Below are 18,053 nucleotides of genomic sequence, written 5' to 3'. Positions count from 1 at the left end.
TACACTACTTCATCACTTACCGCAATGAACGCTCAGAATGGAGATATCAGCTTAGATTTCTTAATGAGAAAATCTCAGGATGTTGCTGCCTTCCTTCCTGATGAACTCTCTTACCTCGTAGAAGCTTTCGCGCCTTCTCAGCCAGAACCATCGCGCTCGAAAGCGTATCTCGTGCTCTCTGCGTTCTGTCAAGGAACGCGGTCGCAAAACCCTCAGGAGTCTGGATCCAAAAACTCTGCCACGGAAACACTAGAGAAAGTTTTCCAGCATCTCATCATCTCCCGTATATCCAATCATCAGGAACAGGATGCTATAGTTATTGGACTCTCTTTCTTCTCTGCATTATTCCACGTCGACTGGCAGTCCGCTTCCTGTATTTTCGCGCAAGATGGCGTGGTCGAATACGTGACAGATGCCCTTGATTTATTTTCATTATCAGCTTCAGTTGCCTTAGAGGTCGCTCGTATGATCGGCCAGGCTAGTGGACACAAGGCATGCCGGGCTCTGATACCCGAGGAAATTGTCACCTGGCTTGGGAACAAGTCACGTCAGGCTGCCGATAAAAACTTGCGCGCAGCAGCAGCCATTGCCCTCGTAAAATTATCTCGAGGGACGGCAACGGATGCCACAGAAGGCGCAGATGCGTCTCAGGCAACGCAATCTACCTCCAAGGATATGGAGCTAGCCAATCTGCTGAAAGGAATGGTCATCAGTGACAAGGACTCTCTATCCTCCCTCAATGACGTCGTTGAAGGCCTTGCCTACCTCAGTGTTGACCCAGACGTCAAACATGCCCTGGCGAATGATCCTAAGTTCTTGCAGCAGCTCTTTACACTTGTCCCTAGACGTAAGCCACCGCCAACATCTACCAGTAATTCTAGCCTCCTCTTTGGCATCCTTCTTATCATATCCAACCTCTGTGCCTACCGTCCTCGCCTCAGTCAGGAAGACGCGCAGGTAGCTAAGCTGAAACGCATGGCTAAAGCTGGAAATGGATCCAACAGGACGATGTCCGAGGAACCGCTAAATGCATTGGAAGATGATGTTGCGGTTAGGTCCAGATGCCGTCAAGTTCTTGCAAGTGGCGCCCTTGATGTTTTGTCTGCGGCTTCTGGTGTAGAGAGCCAAGGCATCAGACTTGCATTGGGTAAAATCTACCTGAGCATCGTGGAGGACAAAGATAACAGAGGCAAGGTCCTCCAGAGCGGAGGTGCACGGAGTCTTTCTCGTGTTATACAGTCCTCTACATCAACATCTACACCGATTGATACCTCTCTTCTCCCTGCGATCCAAGCTTTAGCGAAATTGACCATCACGTCTTCTCCCCTTCAAGTCTTCGGGCCCGATGACGGCGCTATGCTTGATGCAATACGGCCCCTGTCACAACTGCTGCTCCATCCATCTTCAAACCTCCTACAACAATTCGAAGCCTTAATGGCCTTAACAAATCTTGCTTCACAGAGCACAGGGTGTGCCGATCGCATCTATAGCACCCCGCACCTTCTCAACAAAGTTGAGCTCCTCATGCTAGAGGAGCATACACTCATCCGTCGGGCAGCCACCGAGCTGATATGTAATCTTATTGGGGGTTCGGAGAAGGCATTTTTGAGGTATGGTGGTTCTCCGGATGTCCATGCAACAAAGTCCAAATTACAAGTACTTCTTGCGATGTCGGACATGGATGATCTCCCAACGAGACTCGCTGCATCCGGTGCTTTGGCAACCGTGACCAGCGTGTCTACTGCTTGTCAGGCAGTATTTGAACTCCAGTTGGATCGTCACCGAGCATTTTCAATTATTGCACGTCTTATCGACCCATCTGTAACTCTGGAGGACGACGACCCCGATGACGACCAAACAGCCGGAAATCCAGGGCTTGTACATCGTGGAGTCGTATGCCTTCATCACATTCTCGATCCTCAGTGTGCTCTCCCTCGTATATCGTTCGCAGAGGAAGTAGAGAAAGCTGGTTTGGTGAATGTCATGACTAGATTGCTGAAAGGTGAACTTGGATCATTTGACACTGCTGTAACTACCCCTGCTGCTGAGGTTTTGAAGCACCTGATCGAGCTTAGAAGACCAGCGAACAGCTACGTTGTCTAATAAACTTTTGTACTGTACTTTGTGATAAGTGTGAAATGATAAGCAGGTAGAATGTATTTTATTGAGGCAGTGCTGACAGTGTGGTAAGAATAGCTTGAGACCAACTTGAGACTGATTATTCTTTACAAATTACAATTCGGGAGTTCACGTTGACCACCGGGTTAATAGTACTGCCACGGGCATTGCCGTTCTCCGCTGTGCCTGCGGACTTCTCCCAGCAACTTAACTACGTTCTCTCATTCAAGCGGGTCGGCCATGGTAAGATTTAAGTTGCCTTGAAATGTTGAATGATTGATTAGTATATGCATGTAGGCTATATCTAAGAAGGCGGGCAAGAAGACTGCTCCGAAGTCAGCTGGGGTGACTAAAGTTGCCAAGGTGCGCTTTCAGACATCGTTACACCTATGAACGGCCGCGATATTGGTACAAACAGGCAGATTGGAAAGAGGGATTTAAAAAGAAACAAGCCGGAGTATCCGATATGACGCTTCTGACAACTATTGATGAGAATAACATCAACAACAACCTTCAGAAGCGTTGGACTGCCGGAGAGATCTACACTTACATCGGCGGCGTATTAATATCCGTGAACCCTTTTAAAGGTGAGGCCTTATGTGTTCAAAATGTGCTATCTAACGTTGGGGTAAAATACTCTTCAGATCTAGGAATCTATACAGATGAAACCCTTCAGAAGTACAAGGGCAAGAATCGACTCGAAGTTCCCCCACATGTATTCAGCATCGCAGAATCCGCATACTATAACATGAATGCATACCACGAAAACCAATGCGTCATTATATCCGGCGAGTCTGGTGCTGGAAAGACCGAGGCTGCCAAACGCATCATGCAATACATCGCGGCTGTATCAGGAGGGGAGGATAGCAGTATACAGGAGATAAAAGAAATGGTATTGGCCACCAATCCTCTATTGGAGAGTTTTGGTTGTGCAAAGACTCTTCGCAATAATAATTCAAGTCGTCATGTAAGTGAATGATTGTTGTACATGTGTACCTTGATCTTGATTTCATGGCCTCACAGGGTAAATATCTGGAGATCATGTTCAATACCCACGGCGAGCCGATCGGGGCCCAGATAACGAATTATCTCCTTGAGAAAGGCCGAGTGGTAGGGCAGTTAGAGAACGAGCGCAATTTCCACATCTTCTATCAGTTCACAAAGGCTGCTTCAGATGAGCAGCGAGGTGCGTCTTGCCTGTCTGTCCATACTGATATCTCATAACTGTTTGTAGAGCAATTCGGGTTACAGGGTCCAGATGCATACGAATATATCAGCAGAAGCAATTGCCTCGAGGTTCAGGGCATCGACGACTCAAACGACTATGCGGATACCCTGGTGAGTATTGGTCTATTGTTCTACATCATTACTTAAACATGGTCAGAACGCCATGGGAGTCATTGGCCTCAGTAATCAGGAGCAGAACGAAATTTTTCGGATGCTCGCAGCCATTTTATGGTTGGGGAACGTCAGATTTGAGGAGATGGATGATGGAAATTCGGCCATCTCTGACACTGGAATAACAGATTTTATTGCGTACCTCATAGAAGTAGATTCGGCGATGGTTCAGAAGGTTCTGACGTCAAGAGTCGTTGAAACTCAGCGAGGGGGACGACGAGGTTCTGTTTACGACGTTCCCCTGAATCCTGCACAAGCAACCGCTGGAAGGGACGCACTTGCAAAAGCGATTTACAATAATCTCTTCGAGTGGATTGTTTCGAGAATCAATGTGTCGATGAAGGCTCGAAGTGCCTCGGCGCAAGTCATTGGTATCCTGGTAGGTGACGCTTTTACTATTGATTTGGCCACCAATTGAGGTATTGACAGGATATCTTTGGTTTCGAAATTTTCGAGGTATAATCATATTGTGCGCACCAAACAGCCTCATTTACAGAACTCTGCAGGATAATTCTTTCGAGCAATTATGCATAAACTATGTCAACGAGAAACTTCAGCAGATTTTTATCGAATTAACACTCAAGACTGAACAGGAGGAGTATGTCAGGGAGCAGATTAAGTGGAATCCCATCAAATACTTCAACAACAAGATTGTCTGTGACCTCATTGAAGAGCGCAAACCCCCTGGAATATTCGCTGCTTTAAACGACGCTTGCGCAACAGCGCATGCCGATCCAGCTGCGGCAGATAACAGTTTCGTCCAGCGTACGGCCATGCTATCTTCCAATGCCCACTTCGAAGCCCGGGGATCTCAGTTTCTGGTTCGTCACTACGCCGGAGATGTCATGTACAACATCGCGGGCATGACAGACAAGAACAAGGACGCACTAGTGAAGGATCTTTTCGATTTGGTTGGTAGCAGCGGCAACCAGTTCCTTCAGACATTGTTCTCCGACAGACCCGATCCCTCAAGCAAGAAGAGACCGCCGACTGCTGGTGATAGGATCAAGGTATTTCACATTACTCTTTTATCGGTCCAGAACAGATCATTCATATCCTGGAAAGGCGTCGGCAGGTGCTCTGGTGGATAATTTGATGAAAGCTCAGCCTTCTTATATCCGAACAATCAAACCAAACCAGAACCGTAGCCCGACTGAATATGACACAAAGGCCATCTTGCATCAAATCAAATACCTTGGATTACAGGAAAATATTCGTGTACGTCGCGCGGGATTTGCGTATAGGAACACCTTCGAAAAAATGGTGGAACGCTTCTACCTTTTGTCGCCTTCAACGTCATACGCTGGTGAATATACATGGCAGGGAGATGCGAAATCTGGTTGTGAAAAAATTCTCAAAGATACGGGGATAGCCAAAGATGAATGGCAGATGGGGGTTACAAAGGCTTTTATCAAGAATCCCGAAACAGTGAGTACGCCATGCGACAGCACAAAAAAATTCAATTGACATCGTCAATACAGCTATTTGCCTTAGAGACTATGCGTGATCGTTACTGGCATAACATGGCAGCACGTATCCAGCGAGCCTGGAGAAACTATTGGCGCTATAAGAATGAGTGCGCTAGACGCATTCAGAGGTTCTGGAAGAACAACAAAGAAGCCCTTGAATATGCCAAAGTCCGCGACTACGGTCATCGCGTATTGGCAGGAAGAAAAGAACGCAGACGTTACAGTCTCCTCAGCTATCGCCGTTTTCTGGGCGACTATCTTGATGTCAATGGCCAGAACATCGTTGGATCTGACCTTCGCTCCGCCTGTGGTCTTGGTAGTGAGCCCTCTAGTTCTTTTATGCTGTTTTGTCGTCTCACATGTCGCACAGCGGAGCAGGCCACATTCAGCTCAAGAGTGCAAATATTAGTGTCCAAATGGCTTCAGTCCAGCAAACCTAGCCCTCGTTTCCTTGTAGTGGTATGCATCAATGTACCTCATTACATTGCTTCATCTGACATGCGTCATGGACTCATGGTAGACTGCAAAAGCTGTGTACATCGCTGCAACTTCTCAGAAGGATGGTATCTCGCTTGAACGCAAAATTCCCTTGGTAACTATCAAAAGTATATCGATGTCTAATTTAAGGGATGATTGGCTGGTTGGTCCTCCTATCCGTCCTTGGAGTATCGCTAACCCTATATCAGGCATTGAATTGTAATGCCTCTGAAGAGGGTGATCCGATTCTTCACTGCTATTTCAAGACGGAGTTGACCGCGAATCTTCTTACGCTCACGCAAGCTAGTATCAGCGTCTTGATTGGCCCGTCGTGCGTGTTTGATTTATCTCGCTTTACCTTTGTCTCACTTGCTAGGAAGGATCGAATATGCGAAAAAGAAGGACAAGAAGGCACAGATCCAATTTGTCAGAGACGAGACGATCGCAAAAGATGATGTATACAAGAGCCACTCTGTGCATGTCCCGTCTGGCGAACCTTCATCGAGTACCTCTCGACCTGCTGCAAGAAGAAAACCTGGTATTGTTAGACCCATCACTCAAGGAAAGCTCCTTCGCGCTGGCGGCCCCTCAGATGTGAGTTTTGTGATTGTGATTTCTGTCTTCTCACGATCGATTCCAGAAGGGAAAGACTTCCAGGCCGAAGCCAGCCGCCCAACCACTACCAGGGAAATCTGCACAATTTGCTGCCGTCAGGCCAACACCGGTGGCGCCTAAGTCAGCCCCCGCGCCTTCTACTCCTATTTCAGTTCCGCCGCCACCGCCGCCGCCGCCGCACAAAGAGCCCGAGGCAGAGTTATACAAGGCAAAGTTCGCTTTCGAGGGTCAAGAAGGCGAGATATCTTTGAAGAAGGATGATACCGTGGAACTGGTAGAGAAGGACGAGAATGGGTGGTGGCTTGTAAGGAAGGACGGGCAAGAGGGCTGGGCCCCAAACAATTACCTGGAACTTATACCGCCAAAACCTAAAGCGGCGCCTGCCGCACGTTCCCCTCCACCTCGACCACCACCACCACCTTCAGCTCCGCTAGCAGTCGCTGCCGCTCCTATCCCTGCTTCCTCAGCTTCAAAACCAACTGTTTCGATCGTGTCTGTGAAGTCATTGGCAGCGGATGCGTCGGCTAAGCCCGTGGCTGTTTTCCCTGGCCTTGCGCCATCAAATGGCTCCGCAGTGCCCTGGAAGAAGTCTGCAGTTGTGTCAGCTAATGGGTCATCGAGCAGTACGCCTGCAAGCTCCCGCCCTTCGAGTTCATTAGGAGTAAAACCCCCTCCAGTTGCCCCCAAACCTAAACCTGTACCACCACCTGTCGCATCGAAGCCAAGCGGCGGCAAGCCATCTCCTAAACCACCTATACCCACAGCCCCGCGACCAGGTGCCGGCGTTGCGCCACCGAAGGTCTCTAAACCTAGTGCACCTGCTGGTCAGATGGACTTGGCTGCTGCGGTAAGTGCTATTAGCTGCCCTGAGGATAATACACCTAATGTATATAACCATCCAGCTCGCGAAGCGTGCACAGAAGATAGCCGATGAGTGATCTAATGAATTATTTGACTTCGTACAATAGTACCATTTCAAGGACTTTTTACTAGAAACGTGGAATTAGAAACGTGGAATCCAGGATTTGATGGAATATATTGGATAATGCGATAGGGACGCGAGATGTTAGTGAAATGCTTGTGGGGTATCAAGAGATGATTTCCGAGGTCTACATAATGAAGCATAGCAGGACGTAGAGCGTTATAAACGTGACACCATAAACTTATAAATGATCAATCCTGATTGGAGGCGGTGGCGTATCTAGTTCCAAGGTTAGCCGTTCGATCTCGTCCTCCGAGAGGTCATCAGCATCAATGTCAGGCACAGCAACGTGTGAGGGAGAGAGGTGGACTGTAACCTGGATCTCCGCATTGTCTCCTCTGCCGTGGTCATCAAGGACAGTGTCAAATTCCTGCCCTGAATCTCTCCATGAGCGTACTTCATCGGCATTCAGGACTTTGGCAGAGAGGTGCTGCCGGAAATCGTCGGGAGTCTTTTCCAAGGCTTTCCTGCCTGATTCTAAGAGACCCTCTAGCATATCCTTCACCCTTGCGTAAGCCTCGTCAGGCCCGTCCTCACCCTCCTCACTATCATCATCATCCCCTTCTTCTTCTTCCTCTTCTTCTTCATGGGCAAGGGACTCGACGGCCCTGAATGCTCTAGGGGGAAGAATAAGTCGAGATTCACGAAGTTTCCGTTTGAGGTCTCGAATTTCTTTGGCTTGACGGTTCTTCGTAGTTTCAAGTGATGTGTTGATAAGAAGCAGAGATTTATTCGTTATTTCCAAGTCGGCAATCTGAAGTACAAGTTAGCTCAGTACTAATGACACGGGGAGTGGGTATGACCTTTCGATCAGACTTGGCTGCAGCCCTCGCCTTGTGCTCTGAGTTTTCAGAGTTAAGGTCGCTGTCCCGACCTTGGCTAGATTGTCGAGCACTGGTTGTAGGCGAAATTGTGTCATCATGGTCGCTCTGAATGAAATGGCCATTATTGGCTCGAACAGATTCAGTATCCGAACGCTTGTTCATGTGAGAGTTGAGCGTTGACGCGCTTGCATGAGAGGGATCCATAGACAATGAGCTTCTAGATATAGACGACTTTGAAGATAAAGATAATGCGGATATTGGTGGTGAATGTGGAGGAAGAGGAATGGAAGCAGGGTCGACCTTAGCTTTCAGGACCTGCCTGGCTGCTTTCGAAGATTTTTCAGGTGGAGTGAATGTTTGATATGGATAGAGTGTAGGAGAGGGGCCGCGTCGCGGCGAGGGATATCTATGGGGATTGGCAGCAGGAGCTGCGGTCGTTATGGGATAGAAATTTGGCACCGTAGTCGAATTAGGAGGACTTGGAGGCGCGTTTAATGAGAGGCTTGAAGAAAGTAAAGGTATGGGTGGTCTTGTATGAGTAGGCCTGGTGGTAACCCACGGTGGGGATAACGAGCGAGCGGGATCTGTTTCGGTACTATGGTAAGATTTGGCTAACCCAGAAACCTTGGATTTAATCTTGATGGGAGCCGATGGCGATACACGGTCTGGGTCAACGCGTACGAGTGGAGGTTCGGAAGATAGTAGAGTTCGGGGCGATGGTGAATTTCCCCGTAATGCTGAGGTGGACTGTGCATGATGTGGGGCAACGCTATCGCTACGTGGTCGGTCTTGCCGGGGCGGAGGTCGTAGCTTTGACACAACGGTTGTGGATGATCGCTGACGCGACTCTAGAGATGTACTGGACACGGGAGATGTGGTAGTCGACTTGGATGCAGGCCGCGCCGTAACGCGAGCTTTAACGGGATTCGTGACTATGGGAGGACCGGGACTTCGGACTGGTTTCGAAGGTGACCCAGGTCGAGAGTGTGTTACTTTGTTGATGTTATTCAATGAAACCGAACTTGACAGTCTCCGGGCGCTGGTCGCATTTGAGCTGACTTTGACTGTCGGACGGAAGCCTGGCGGTGAGAGAGATGACTGCACCGGTTGCTTTGTTGGTGATGCTGGTCTAGATGGTGAATTAAAACGAAGAGGTGCATGACCGCCGTTATAGTCGAGCTTCGCGGTGATCTGTTCACTGTGTAAGTTTCATGGACTGTCGCGGCATATGAGTGCAACGCTCACTTTTCTATTAAACGGTGGTTCCTTCATGAAACGCGCGATGAAAATAAACCTGGTAGATTGTCAGGCCTTTTAGGATTTACCGCGCGTGCTGGAAGTTTGCAGATGATGGTTACTGTACTTGAAAGAATGAACCACTAAGTAGCACTTGGACCGGTATCCACAAAATAGTTAGTCACTAGTATAGTCTATCGGACATTGACTGTCGGATGTATTTGCTATAGCCGAGCATCAAAAGGTAATTGGCTTCCACACTGGCGGTCATTCAAAGTCAAAAGATAACGCACATACTAGCCTCGTCTAAGTACCTACATATTACCACTGTCATTGGAGACTGAAGCAAAAGGTAGAATTCCCTTGTTGACGAGCGTTTCCTCCACAATTCTCTGGACGAAGGTCCGCATGGCTTCTCCACCACCACCCTCCAGAGCAGCCAATACGCTCTTTTCAACATACTTGCCCACCATGTCAACCTCGATGTTTACTCTCTCGCCATTGGCCTTTTTTGCCAAGGTGATCTTCTGCTGCGTATGTTGGATAAGCATAACACCGAAGGTCCTTTCGGCATCATCGACAGAAGTAACGGTTAGGGAAGCACCGTCTATGGTGACATAACCCTTGGGGATGATATAAGGAAGAAGAGAAGGTCTTTCTGCGGTTGATTCGGGAAGTTGGAACCAAAGACGCAACGAATCACCATCAAGAGTTCTCTTGAGAATAGTTGCAGTTATATCAACATGAGCCTGATATGAGAAATGACTCGTTAATGATGATCTGTACATCGTCAGAAGGAACGCACCTGCACGAAGTGACCACCGAATCGAACATGGGCACCCATAGCGCGCTCAAGGTTCACCTGATCACCGACCTTGCGATCGCCTCGATTACCTATGAGCGACTGCATTAGTTTGCCGCTGGTCACTCACCCAGATCAGTCCTGCTGAGGGTCTCGTTGGCTAGCCATATCTTGAAATAACCCCCATCATGCTCGACATCGAATTCGACAACTGTCAAACAGGCACCATTGACGGCTATGGAGTCACCGATATGACAGTCCACTAAGATAGGTGCTGACTGCGATATGGTTAAAGCACAACCGCCATCATCCCGGTGGATAGCAGACACTGTTCCAAGGTGTTCAATCTGAAGTCAAGTTACAGGGAACGAGTAGCTGCATAGAATTGTAGTACTTGCCAGACCAGTAAACATGCCTGAGTGATAATATAGTTCTGACCTAAGAAGGCTGACGATTACCAAACTCGTCCAATTCCTCGTATTCAAAAGTTTGTAGGCAAACTTTTTTTTCGCTTTTGTCTAGAGTCGCTGTCTCTCCAGACAATCATATTGTGATGACTTCCAAACGATCACCGCCATCTGCTGAGCCAGTGGTTGCTAGATCACTGTGGCAATCATACAAAGGTGTGTAGACTAATTTCCTTAATCCTACGTAGGTCTGCTCAGACAACTCTCTCAAGCTCTTCCGGCCCGAACTCGACTATACATCTCAATGGCTGTGTGCTCGGTGGGCGCAGTAGGAATTTATGTGTCCGACTATTTGGAAAAGAAGTACCCAGTGGCGTCGCCAAGGACCCCGCCTACCCATGTCGCGTCCCCACCGTCCCGGAACGCGGCAGGTACAGCATGAACAGTCATACAAAACGATTGGGTGGATATTGAATGTGATAGTCGCTAATCGTGGCGCGAATTGAAATTAATTGCTTGTTGGGAAAGAAACTGGGGTAGTATTAGGGCAGGGTGTGGTATGAGGGAGCTACAGGCAAATTCCACGCTCTATGTGTCTCCGAGTCCGTGGCGACCGCTGCGTGCGGAAAGCTGACGGTGGAGAGCGCACTTATGGAGATTATCGGCATCCCAAGGAAGCTCTCGAGTGTCTGATGGAGAGACGACTCTGAGTAACGGAGGTGGCACCGCGACTGGCAGGGTAGGGATAGTGTGGTCCGCGGAGTTTCTCATCGTATGGATATCTCTCTCCTTCACATGATGTGGGCCCGTATCAGACCGAAAAGACATAAACGATGCTCGCTGTCTATAATCACGGTCTTCTGATCCTAGTTTGACTTCCCAGGTCTGCTTCTCCCAGTCAGGGACGAACTGTTCGATGCCACTGTCCCTTCGACCCTTGCAGCACAAGATCTCCTGTGTAATCTTCCACCATCGATCGAAGCATATGCTGGATGTAATCGCTATTGCTATGATCAAGATTGCGATGAAGACGATCCCAATGATTTTCCAGGTCTTGTTGTCAGCGGACGCGTTTTCGGACATGGCGGCTGATGAGGGATTTGGATAACTCGCCGGCCTTGTGGTGGATGTAGATGTTATCTGTCCCGGAGATGGGTTTAGAGAGCCTGCGGACGACGTAACACCGAGGTTTGTGGGAGTCGCTAGGTCAACCTTTCCCAATGAGGATGCCGTGGGGAGTACCGGATCTGTGAACAAGCCTCCTAGATCTTTCAAAGCAGGATGTATAGGAGATGAAGGTGAGCTAAGATGGAACGTGTCTGATGTTGCAGGCGAGTCTGTACCACTGCCAGCAGTGCCTGCGAGCATACCGAGTAAGTCTCTTCCGGAATGCACGCTTGAGCCATAATCCGCAGTTGTTATCTCTGGCAGTGCAATCGCGATTGCTCCATAGATCTGGATTAGAAGTAAAAGAGGGTGCTGGTACCTCATGGAGATTATAGACTGCTAGAGTGACTACAGGACAAGGTTTATGTAAAACGTATGTTCGCGTCCTCGGTCACGTGGCTAAGAAATCAGTTTTACAATAACAAATTATAATATTAAAATGTATCTACTAGGAGTGATGCAAACCTGTTTCAGCTTCCGTGAGAAATAACGTAATTGTTCATCTTCTAAAGCTTGAATTCCTTACACGATCGGCGGCAACTTCTTCTGAATCCGCGACTTTTAAGGCGTTTGACCTTTGCTTCGTGGTTAAGAATTATGCACTCTGCTCAGGTAGGTATTTATTATCCTCCCTCAACTGTGCTGATCCCTCTACAGGAACCCTGGTTCAGCGGGCAACTTCATAACGTTCCGTTTGGAACCTGGTGTCCCGCTGTTATCACTATCCTAGCAATCCTTATCGACTTCCTAGCGCGCAGGCAGCTTCCAAAAATTATCCAAGTTACTTGGAATGCGCTGAGCGCACCTTTTCGTAACTTTATCACTTTAGACGATGTCGAGGGTCCCTTCGACGATGACTTTCCCCAACAGATTTGGATAATTCGAGCGCTTGTTTCTATCGCACTCGTTTCCTCGTTTAGCTGGCTTGCGTATTTTGGGTATATCATCGTCTTGCAGGAACCCTGGACCAACGCCTTAGTGGCATCAATTGCATGGGTAGGATTGTTCAATATTTTATTACACGTCAAATTCACGTTGTGATTTGTCGTGGCAGTTTTATGCAACCCTAAGACTCCTGTTGAGAGCACCGTCTACCCCTCCGTATATGCTTATTCTACTTGCAGTTTCGCAAATTGCTGCTGCCTGCATTTACTACTTTTCATTGCCGGATTATGCTGCCGGTCCCATGATCGCCATTCTAATTCGGACAATATCTTCAGCAACCTTCATCTACATGGCTGGCCTTTTGCCACTGCAGGCTGTGCGACCCGCGCTCAACGTTGCCAGCTCAACCAACGTTTGTTCGTTCAACTATGTCCCCCACCCATATACTGACCCTGCGGACTAGATTCCGTCATCCAATCTTTCCTCTCCCGAAGATGACGCAAACCTTTGGTCATGGTGTACCGTATCATTTGTAGAACCCATATTGGACCTGGCGTGGAAGCGAACATTGAATGATGCCGATGTCTGGTCCTTGTCGCCGTTTTTCCGACACAAGAACTTGTTCAACAAATGCCTCCGTTACCGTTCACGGTAGGCAAACACTGTCTTCTACTTAGGTCAGTCTCTTATACGCAGCTAGCTATCCGACGCATTCTCTACTGCGCTTTTTGTTGGTATCTAACTCCCTCGATCTAATCTTGGACCTTGCATTGGAAATGTGGGGCGCCGTTGTCGGTGCGTGTATTATGCTCAGATATAGACCGGTCCGGGTAGAGTAATGTCATATTTATCCGCAGGGTTCGTGCCGGCTTACGCACTCCGGATGATTCTATCGTCGTTAGATAATCCTACTCCCGAGTCGGTAGCGAATGCCAAATACTGGGCCTTCCTTACATTTGTAGCACATCTGTCTTTTGCGCAAGTCGATCTCTTCAAAAATTGGCATACTCGCAGATGTTACGAACGAACTCGCGGCCAACTCTTCTGTGCTTTGCACTATAAAGCACTGCGCCGCAGGGATATCAGCGGAAAAACTTCTAGCGACGAAGAAGGAAGTGCTGACCTTGGAAAAATCGTGAATCTCATGCAGTGCGTTTTCCTCAGGGTTATAGTCTCCTGTGAATAACTCAATCCACCCTAAAGAGGCGATGCGTATGCTGTCGCTCAACGATTTTGGGATTTTGCCGCAATCTTCTCGTCTCCTCTACGGCTCGTGATAGCGCTAGTCTTCCTCTACAAGTATGTCACAGTTCCTCTGAGATATCAAGCTAAGTAATACCTTAGGATATTGGGATGGAGTGCAATGTCAGGCGTCGCTGTGATTCTTTTTGCCTATATTCTGAACTACCCATTGGCGACATACAACATCAAGGTTTGGATTCTCGATCGTTTTATTCTCCTGGCTAATGTGACACAGATTACCCGAGCATCATGGAAGGCCAAGGACAAAAGGATGAATGTCGTAAACGAACTACTTCAGAATATCAGATTTTTGAAGTTTTATGGTTGGGGTGGGTGAGCAGAAGCTGACACATAATTCTACTTGACTAGCGTTTCATAGAAAATCAGTGGTCTCGCACTGCTCATCAGGCACGAGAAGAGGAACTCGACTGGCGGGTTAAAGAGAATGTTGTCGACACTATCATCTCTTTCATATGGTAAGCTGTTCGTTGTCCAGACTTCGCGCGTACTCACGACAACTTATAGGACGTGGATACCTTCAGCGACAGCCCTTGCGACATTCTCTTGGTACACTTTGGGCGAACAAGAGCAGCTGACGGTATCCAAGGCATTTACCGCAGTCGCTCTGTTCTCACAGCTACAGGAACCGATGACCGCTCTTCCTGGACAATTCTTTGCAATGCTTCACGGTTTGTCATGCGACACTACAACTGGATATGCAATTCTTATCTTTCATAGCTTACGTATCGATGCAGCGTATTGAGGGGCTCCTTGCGGAGCAAGAGGTTCCTGAATGGGCTTTATCTCTGTCGACAGTGGATACCGGCTCTGAAGCGGATTTCTCGGACATCGGCTTTAATAATGCGACCTTTGAATGGCACGGAGTTCACAAAGAATCGATGACTGAAACTCACTTCCAACTTGGACCTCTGAACATCAAGTTTCCGAAAGGCCAGCTGAGCCTTATCAGTGGCGCGACTGGTGCTGGGAAAAGTGCCATGCTTACAGCGTTACTTGGCGGTCAGTGCATCCTTTGCGGCCAGAAGTCGGCCCTTAGATGTGTTCATTCTAGAAATGCATTGTTTGTCCGGTGATGTATCCATAAACAAGAGGAGGCATCAAGTGGCTTACTGCGCCCAAACTCCTTGCAAGTGATGTCATCATAGTCCAACTTAGTCGCTCACTCAAATTGTTATGCAGGGCTTGAACACGCAACCATAAGGGACAACATCATTTTTGGCTCCAAGCTCGGCTTCGATGAGGCGCGATACCACGCAGTCGTCGAGGCATGTGCTCTTGAACGTGATCTTGCTGTATTCGAAGCTGGCGACATGACTGGTAAGAGTTCTCTTATCCATCCATCATTGCTAAGACATTACTTTGAACCCCAGAAATCGGCGAGAAAGGCATCACGCTATCTGGTGGACAGAGAGCTCGTGTTGCCTTGGCACGCGCTATGTACTCGGAAGCTAATGTGAGCTTTCTGCCAATCTATTGTTCCATTATCTTAACCGACCTCATTACTGGATAGTGCATCCTTCTTGATGATCCGTAGGCATTTTCTGGTCAAGGTCACTATTTTTTCTGAATGTTCTTCAGACTTGCCGCGGTCGATATGCATACTGCACAACACATCGTGCAGCACTGTTTGTCTGGGGAACTGGCTCGCGATCGGACAATTATCCTAGTAACCCACCATATCAGTTTATGTTTACCGATTGCATCTTACGTGGTTGAGCTGTCTCGCGGCAGCATTGCCCGTGCTGGCGATAAAGAGGAGTTCCAGGATATCGGAGAGTTTGATGCTCTTAACGAAGTTGACGATGAAGAAACAGAAGTCGCTACTTCGGGAATTCAAACCCCAGATGACAACATGTCCAAAGATGTTCTTCCAATGCAGCGGCCGTCTCAAACTGCTAAAAAACTAGTGGAAGCGGAAGTTCGAGCGGAAGGCCGGGTGCCTTTCAGAACGTATTGGGTTTATATCAAGGCAGCAGGTTTAATGTCCTGGGCATTGACTCTTGTCTTGATGCTCATGATCCGCATGATTAACATCGGGAATCAGGTGCGGTTGCAGGTCTTGACTCCAAACATGTTGCCAATTTTTTCAAGGTGTTCTTGGCCAAATGGGGTGAATCTTACGACGTCTCCGCTTCGGTTTTCCTTCCAAATGTCAAATATCCTTGGGATGACTTACCCCCTCCTGATGTCAATGTCAAGCCATGGCTTTTGATTTACCTCTATATCTCTATCGCAGGGGCATTTTCAGTACTGGCTTACATCTCGTTGGGCTATTACGCAAGTCTCCAGGCCTCCCGCTCCCTGTTCCTCAGACTACTCCAAAGGCTTACGAGAGCACCGGCCCGGTTCTTTGATACCACACCCATCGGGAGGATTCTTAACCGTTTTACGACAGACATCAACACTATTGACGGAGCTCTGCAAACTTCTGCTCGCGCCGCATTATCCGGCGTCCTTAATTTTTTGGCTTCCTTCACTGTCATAATTGTGGTTATACCCGCGTTCGCGCCTTTAGCGTTGGTGATAGCATGGTTATATATCCGCATTGCTCCTCGATTTGTACAAGCTCAACGAGACCTACGTCGCCTTGAGAGCGTCGCCTTGTCGCCTGCATTCGCCGGTTTCGATGAGCTTCTACGTGGCTTGTCACACGTTCGTGCATTTGCAATGGAGTCAAGATACCAAGATAAATTCTATGAAAAAGTAGATAAATTTCAATCGTACGACCACGTATACGTAAGATGCACTTCTCACCCTGCAATGTTTCGCACTAACCCCTTCGCCAGTGGCTTGTCAACGGCTGGCTCCGCTGGAGATATGACTGTATGTGGCTTGTATCTTTCATCATGTTTGACTCAAACGCCTTGCAGGTCTCGGCTCAGTTGTGGTGTATCTCACGACTCTCTTCGCTCTTTCGCAAGGAGTTTCCAATGGGTCTTCTGCAATTGTCATCGTGCAAGCTGGAATCTTTGCTGAGGCATCTCGCCAACTAGTGCGAGTTCTTGCCCAGCTGGAGCTTGACTTTAATGCGGTCGAACGTGTGGTTGAGTATCTTGGTGTACCACAGGAGGCACCTGCTATTATCGAGAAGAGCAGACCTCCAGCATACTGGCCATCAAGCGACGGTCAGTTGGTTGTCGAGAACCTTGTTGTCAGGTACAGCCCTGACCTACCGGACGTGCTCAAAAATATATCATTTGTTGTTCAACCGTCTGAAAAAATTGGGGTGGTTTGTCGCATATCCTTGGAACATCTAGCATTCACAATTGATCATTATTATCGACAGGTCGGACGGACGGGCTCCGGGAAATCAAGCTTGGCTTTGTCCTTGCTGCGTATGATAGAGGCTAGCGCTGGAAGAATAAGTGTATGTTATTGTCGATGTCTTGCTCCTTGTTCCTAGCGTCTGACCACTTTTGTAGCATTGACGGAATAGATATCTCAACAATTGGTTTAGAAGATCTTCGGTCAAGGATAGTGGGTCGATTATTTAGTCCCTTGAGGAAATTGCTGATTTGTCCCCAGACCATTGTTAGTCAGGACGTTTCAGTTGTTTTCTGGTACACTCAGAAGCAACTTGGACCCATTCGAGGAGCATACCGACCAGGAGTGCTGGGATGTGCTCGAGCGATGTCATTTAACAAGGTTGCTCAGTCGGGCGATTGAAAAAGGTGGCTTCACACTTGAGATGCCGATAAGCCAAGGTGGCTCGCTCAGCGCAGGAGAAAGGCAACTGGTTGCACTCGCTCGGGCAGTTCTGCGAAAAACCAATATCATCATTATGGATGAAGCAACGTCTCAGATAGATTCGCGTTTGGATGACCAGGTTAGTTGACATGTTACTCCAGTCCTGTGTCTCACTAATGTGTGCCTATAGATCCAAACGACAATTCGTGAAGAACTTTCCGGTGCGCTTATTATTACTATCGCGCATCGCCTCAAGACGATCATCGATTATGATCGCATTTTAGTGTTAGATGCTGGGGAGATCGTTGAGTTTGATGAGCCAAAAGTACTTTTGGCGAAGGTTGGAGGGGCTTTCCGAGAGATGTGTCGAAAGAGTGCAGATTGGCCACAATTGTTTGCTTCGATGGAACGTTAGGACCGTACACTATCACTAGTATATTCATCGATTGCATATGAATTTCTTCCGGGTTACGGGAATCTTGTTTGGGACGACAGCGTGATTAACCTGAGCAAAAGATAGGATTTGAGTCGATTCGAGTTAATCCAAATCACGGCTGGAACGCTCAGGAAAACCCGGTATTGATCTCATGTCTCTTCGAAAAAGAGCATTCGTATAATAGGGAACCAGAATGTTCATCATAATTTAAGAGAATGGTACCAGGCTCACCTTGTGGTCATTGTTCTCGTGAGGGTCGGCGTGAGAGAAGAAACTAGAAACTCCGC

The 18,053-nt window shown here is 48.1% G+C and overlaps 5 protein-coding genes across 5 annotated transcripts; 3 read left to right on the top strand and 2 right to left on the bottom strand.

The window, feature by feature from the left end:
• Positions 1-24: 24 nt before the first annotated feature.
• On the top strand, positions 25-7,015 carry F5147DRAFT_742672 (P-loop containing nucleoside triphosphate hydrolase protein; the record flags this gene model as incomplete). Its single annotated transcript, XM_041439557.1, has 21 exons — positions 25-117; positions 142-283; positions 317-522; positions 544-547; positions 578-1,893; positions 2,416-2,481; positions 2,537-2,705; positions 2,763-3,085; positions 3,142-3,304; positions 3,353-3,456; positions 3,503-3,895; positions 3,946-3,972; positions 4,023-4,526; positions 4,582-4,944; positions 4,998-5,304; positions 5,356-5,444; positions 5,506-5,625; positions 5,672-5,793; positions 5,843-6,056; positions 6,103-6,924; positions 6,980-7,015. 21 exons carry the CDS (start codon positions 25-27, stop codon positions 7,013-7,015), a joined length of 5,583 nt encoding a protein of 1,860 aa, XP_041298484.1.
• A 225-nt stretch (positions 7,016-7,240) lies between these two features.
• On the bottom strand, positions 7,241-10,334 carry F5147DRAFT_742671 (riboflavin synthase; the record flags this gene model as incomplete). Its single annotated transcript, XM_041439556.1, has 10 exons — positions 7,241-7,813; positions 7,863-8,067; positions 8,092-8,361; positions 8,443-9,007; positions 9,178-9,216; positions 9,413-9,425; positions 9,518-9,868; positions 9,925-10,013; positions 10,052-10,268; positions 10,320-10,334. 10 exons carry the CDS (start codon positions 10,332-10,334, stop codon positions 7,241-7,243), a joined length of 2,337 nt encoding a protein of 778 aa, XP_041298483.1.
• A 56-nt stretch (positions 10,335-10,390) lies between these two features.
• F5147DRAFT_253751 (uncharacterized protein) lies at positions 10,391-10,843 on the top strand. The gene is made up of 2 exons (XM_041428852.1): positions 10,391-10,544; positions 10,601-10,843. The coding sequence occupies exons 1-2, from the start codon at positions 10,475-10,477 to the stop codon at positions 10,768-10,770; spliced, it is 240 nt and encodes a 79-aa protein (XP_041298482.1). The 5' UTR covers positions 10,391-10,474; the 3' UTR covers positions 10,771-10,843.
• A 32-nt stretch (positions 10,844-10,875) lies between these two features.
• On the bottom strand, positions 10,876-11,852 carry F5147DRAFT_253712 (uncharacterized protein). Its single transcript, XM_041428851.1, has one exon. The coding sequence runs from the start codon at positions 11,817-11,819 to the stop codon at positions 10,917-10,919; it is 903 nt and encodes a 300-aa protein (XP_041298481.1). The 5' UTR covers positions 11,820-11,852; the 3' UTR covers positions 10,876-10,916.
• A 240-nt stretch (positions 11,853-12,092) lies between these two features.
• On the top strand, positions 12,093-17,745 carry F5147DRAFT_742670 (P-loop containing nucleoside triphosphate hydrolase protein; the record flags this gene model as incomplete). Its single annotated transcript, XM_041439555.1, has 24 exons — positions 12,093-12,107; positions 12,153-12,491; positions 12,550-12,792; positions 12,844-13,031; positions 13,081-13,175; positions 13,238-13,529; positions 13,584-13,679; positions 13,725-13,812; positions 13,858-13,951; positions 14,002-14,098; positions 14,148-14,311; positions 14,361-14,642; positions 14,695-14,773; positions 14,845-14,960; positions 15,014-15,096; positions 15,154-15,173; positions 15,222-15,687; positions 15,735-16,379; positions 16,430-16,466; positions 16,514-16,872; positions 16,930-17,008; positions 17,047-17,124; positions 17,180-17,469; positions 17,521-17,745. 24 exons carry the CDS (start codon positions 12,093-12,095, stop codon positions 17,743-17,745), a joined length of 4,470 nt encoding a protein of 1,489 aa, XP_041298480.1.
• Positions 17,746-18,053: the final 308 nt, after the last annotated feature.

This window comes from Suillus discolor (genome assembly GCF_016758755.1).
Source record: "Suillus discolor strain FC423 chromosome Unknown F5147scaffold_4, whole genome shotgun sequence".
Taxonomy (NCBI): domain Eukaryota; kingdom Fungi; phylum Basidiomycota; class Agaricomycetes; order Boletales; family Suillaceae; genus Suillus; species Suillus discolor.
Note: the sequence above shows the minus strand (reverse complement) of the source record. Positions and strands in the feature narration are given on the sequence as shown.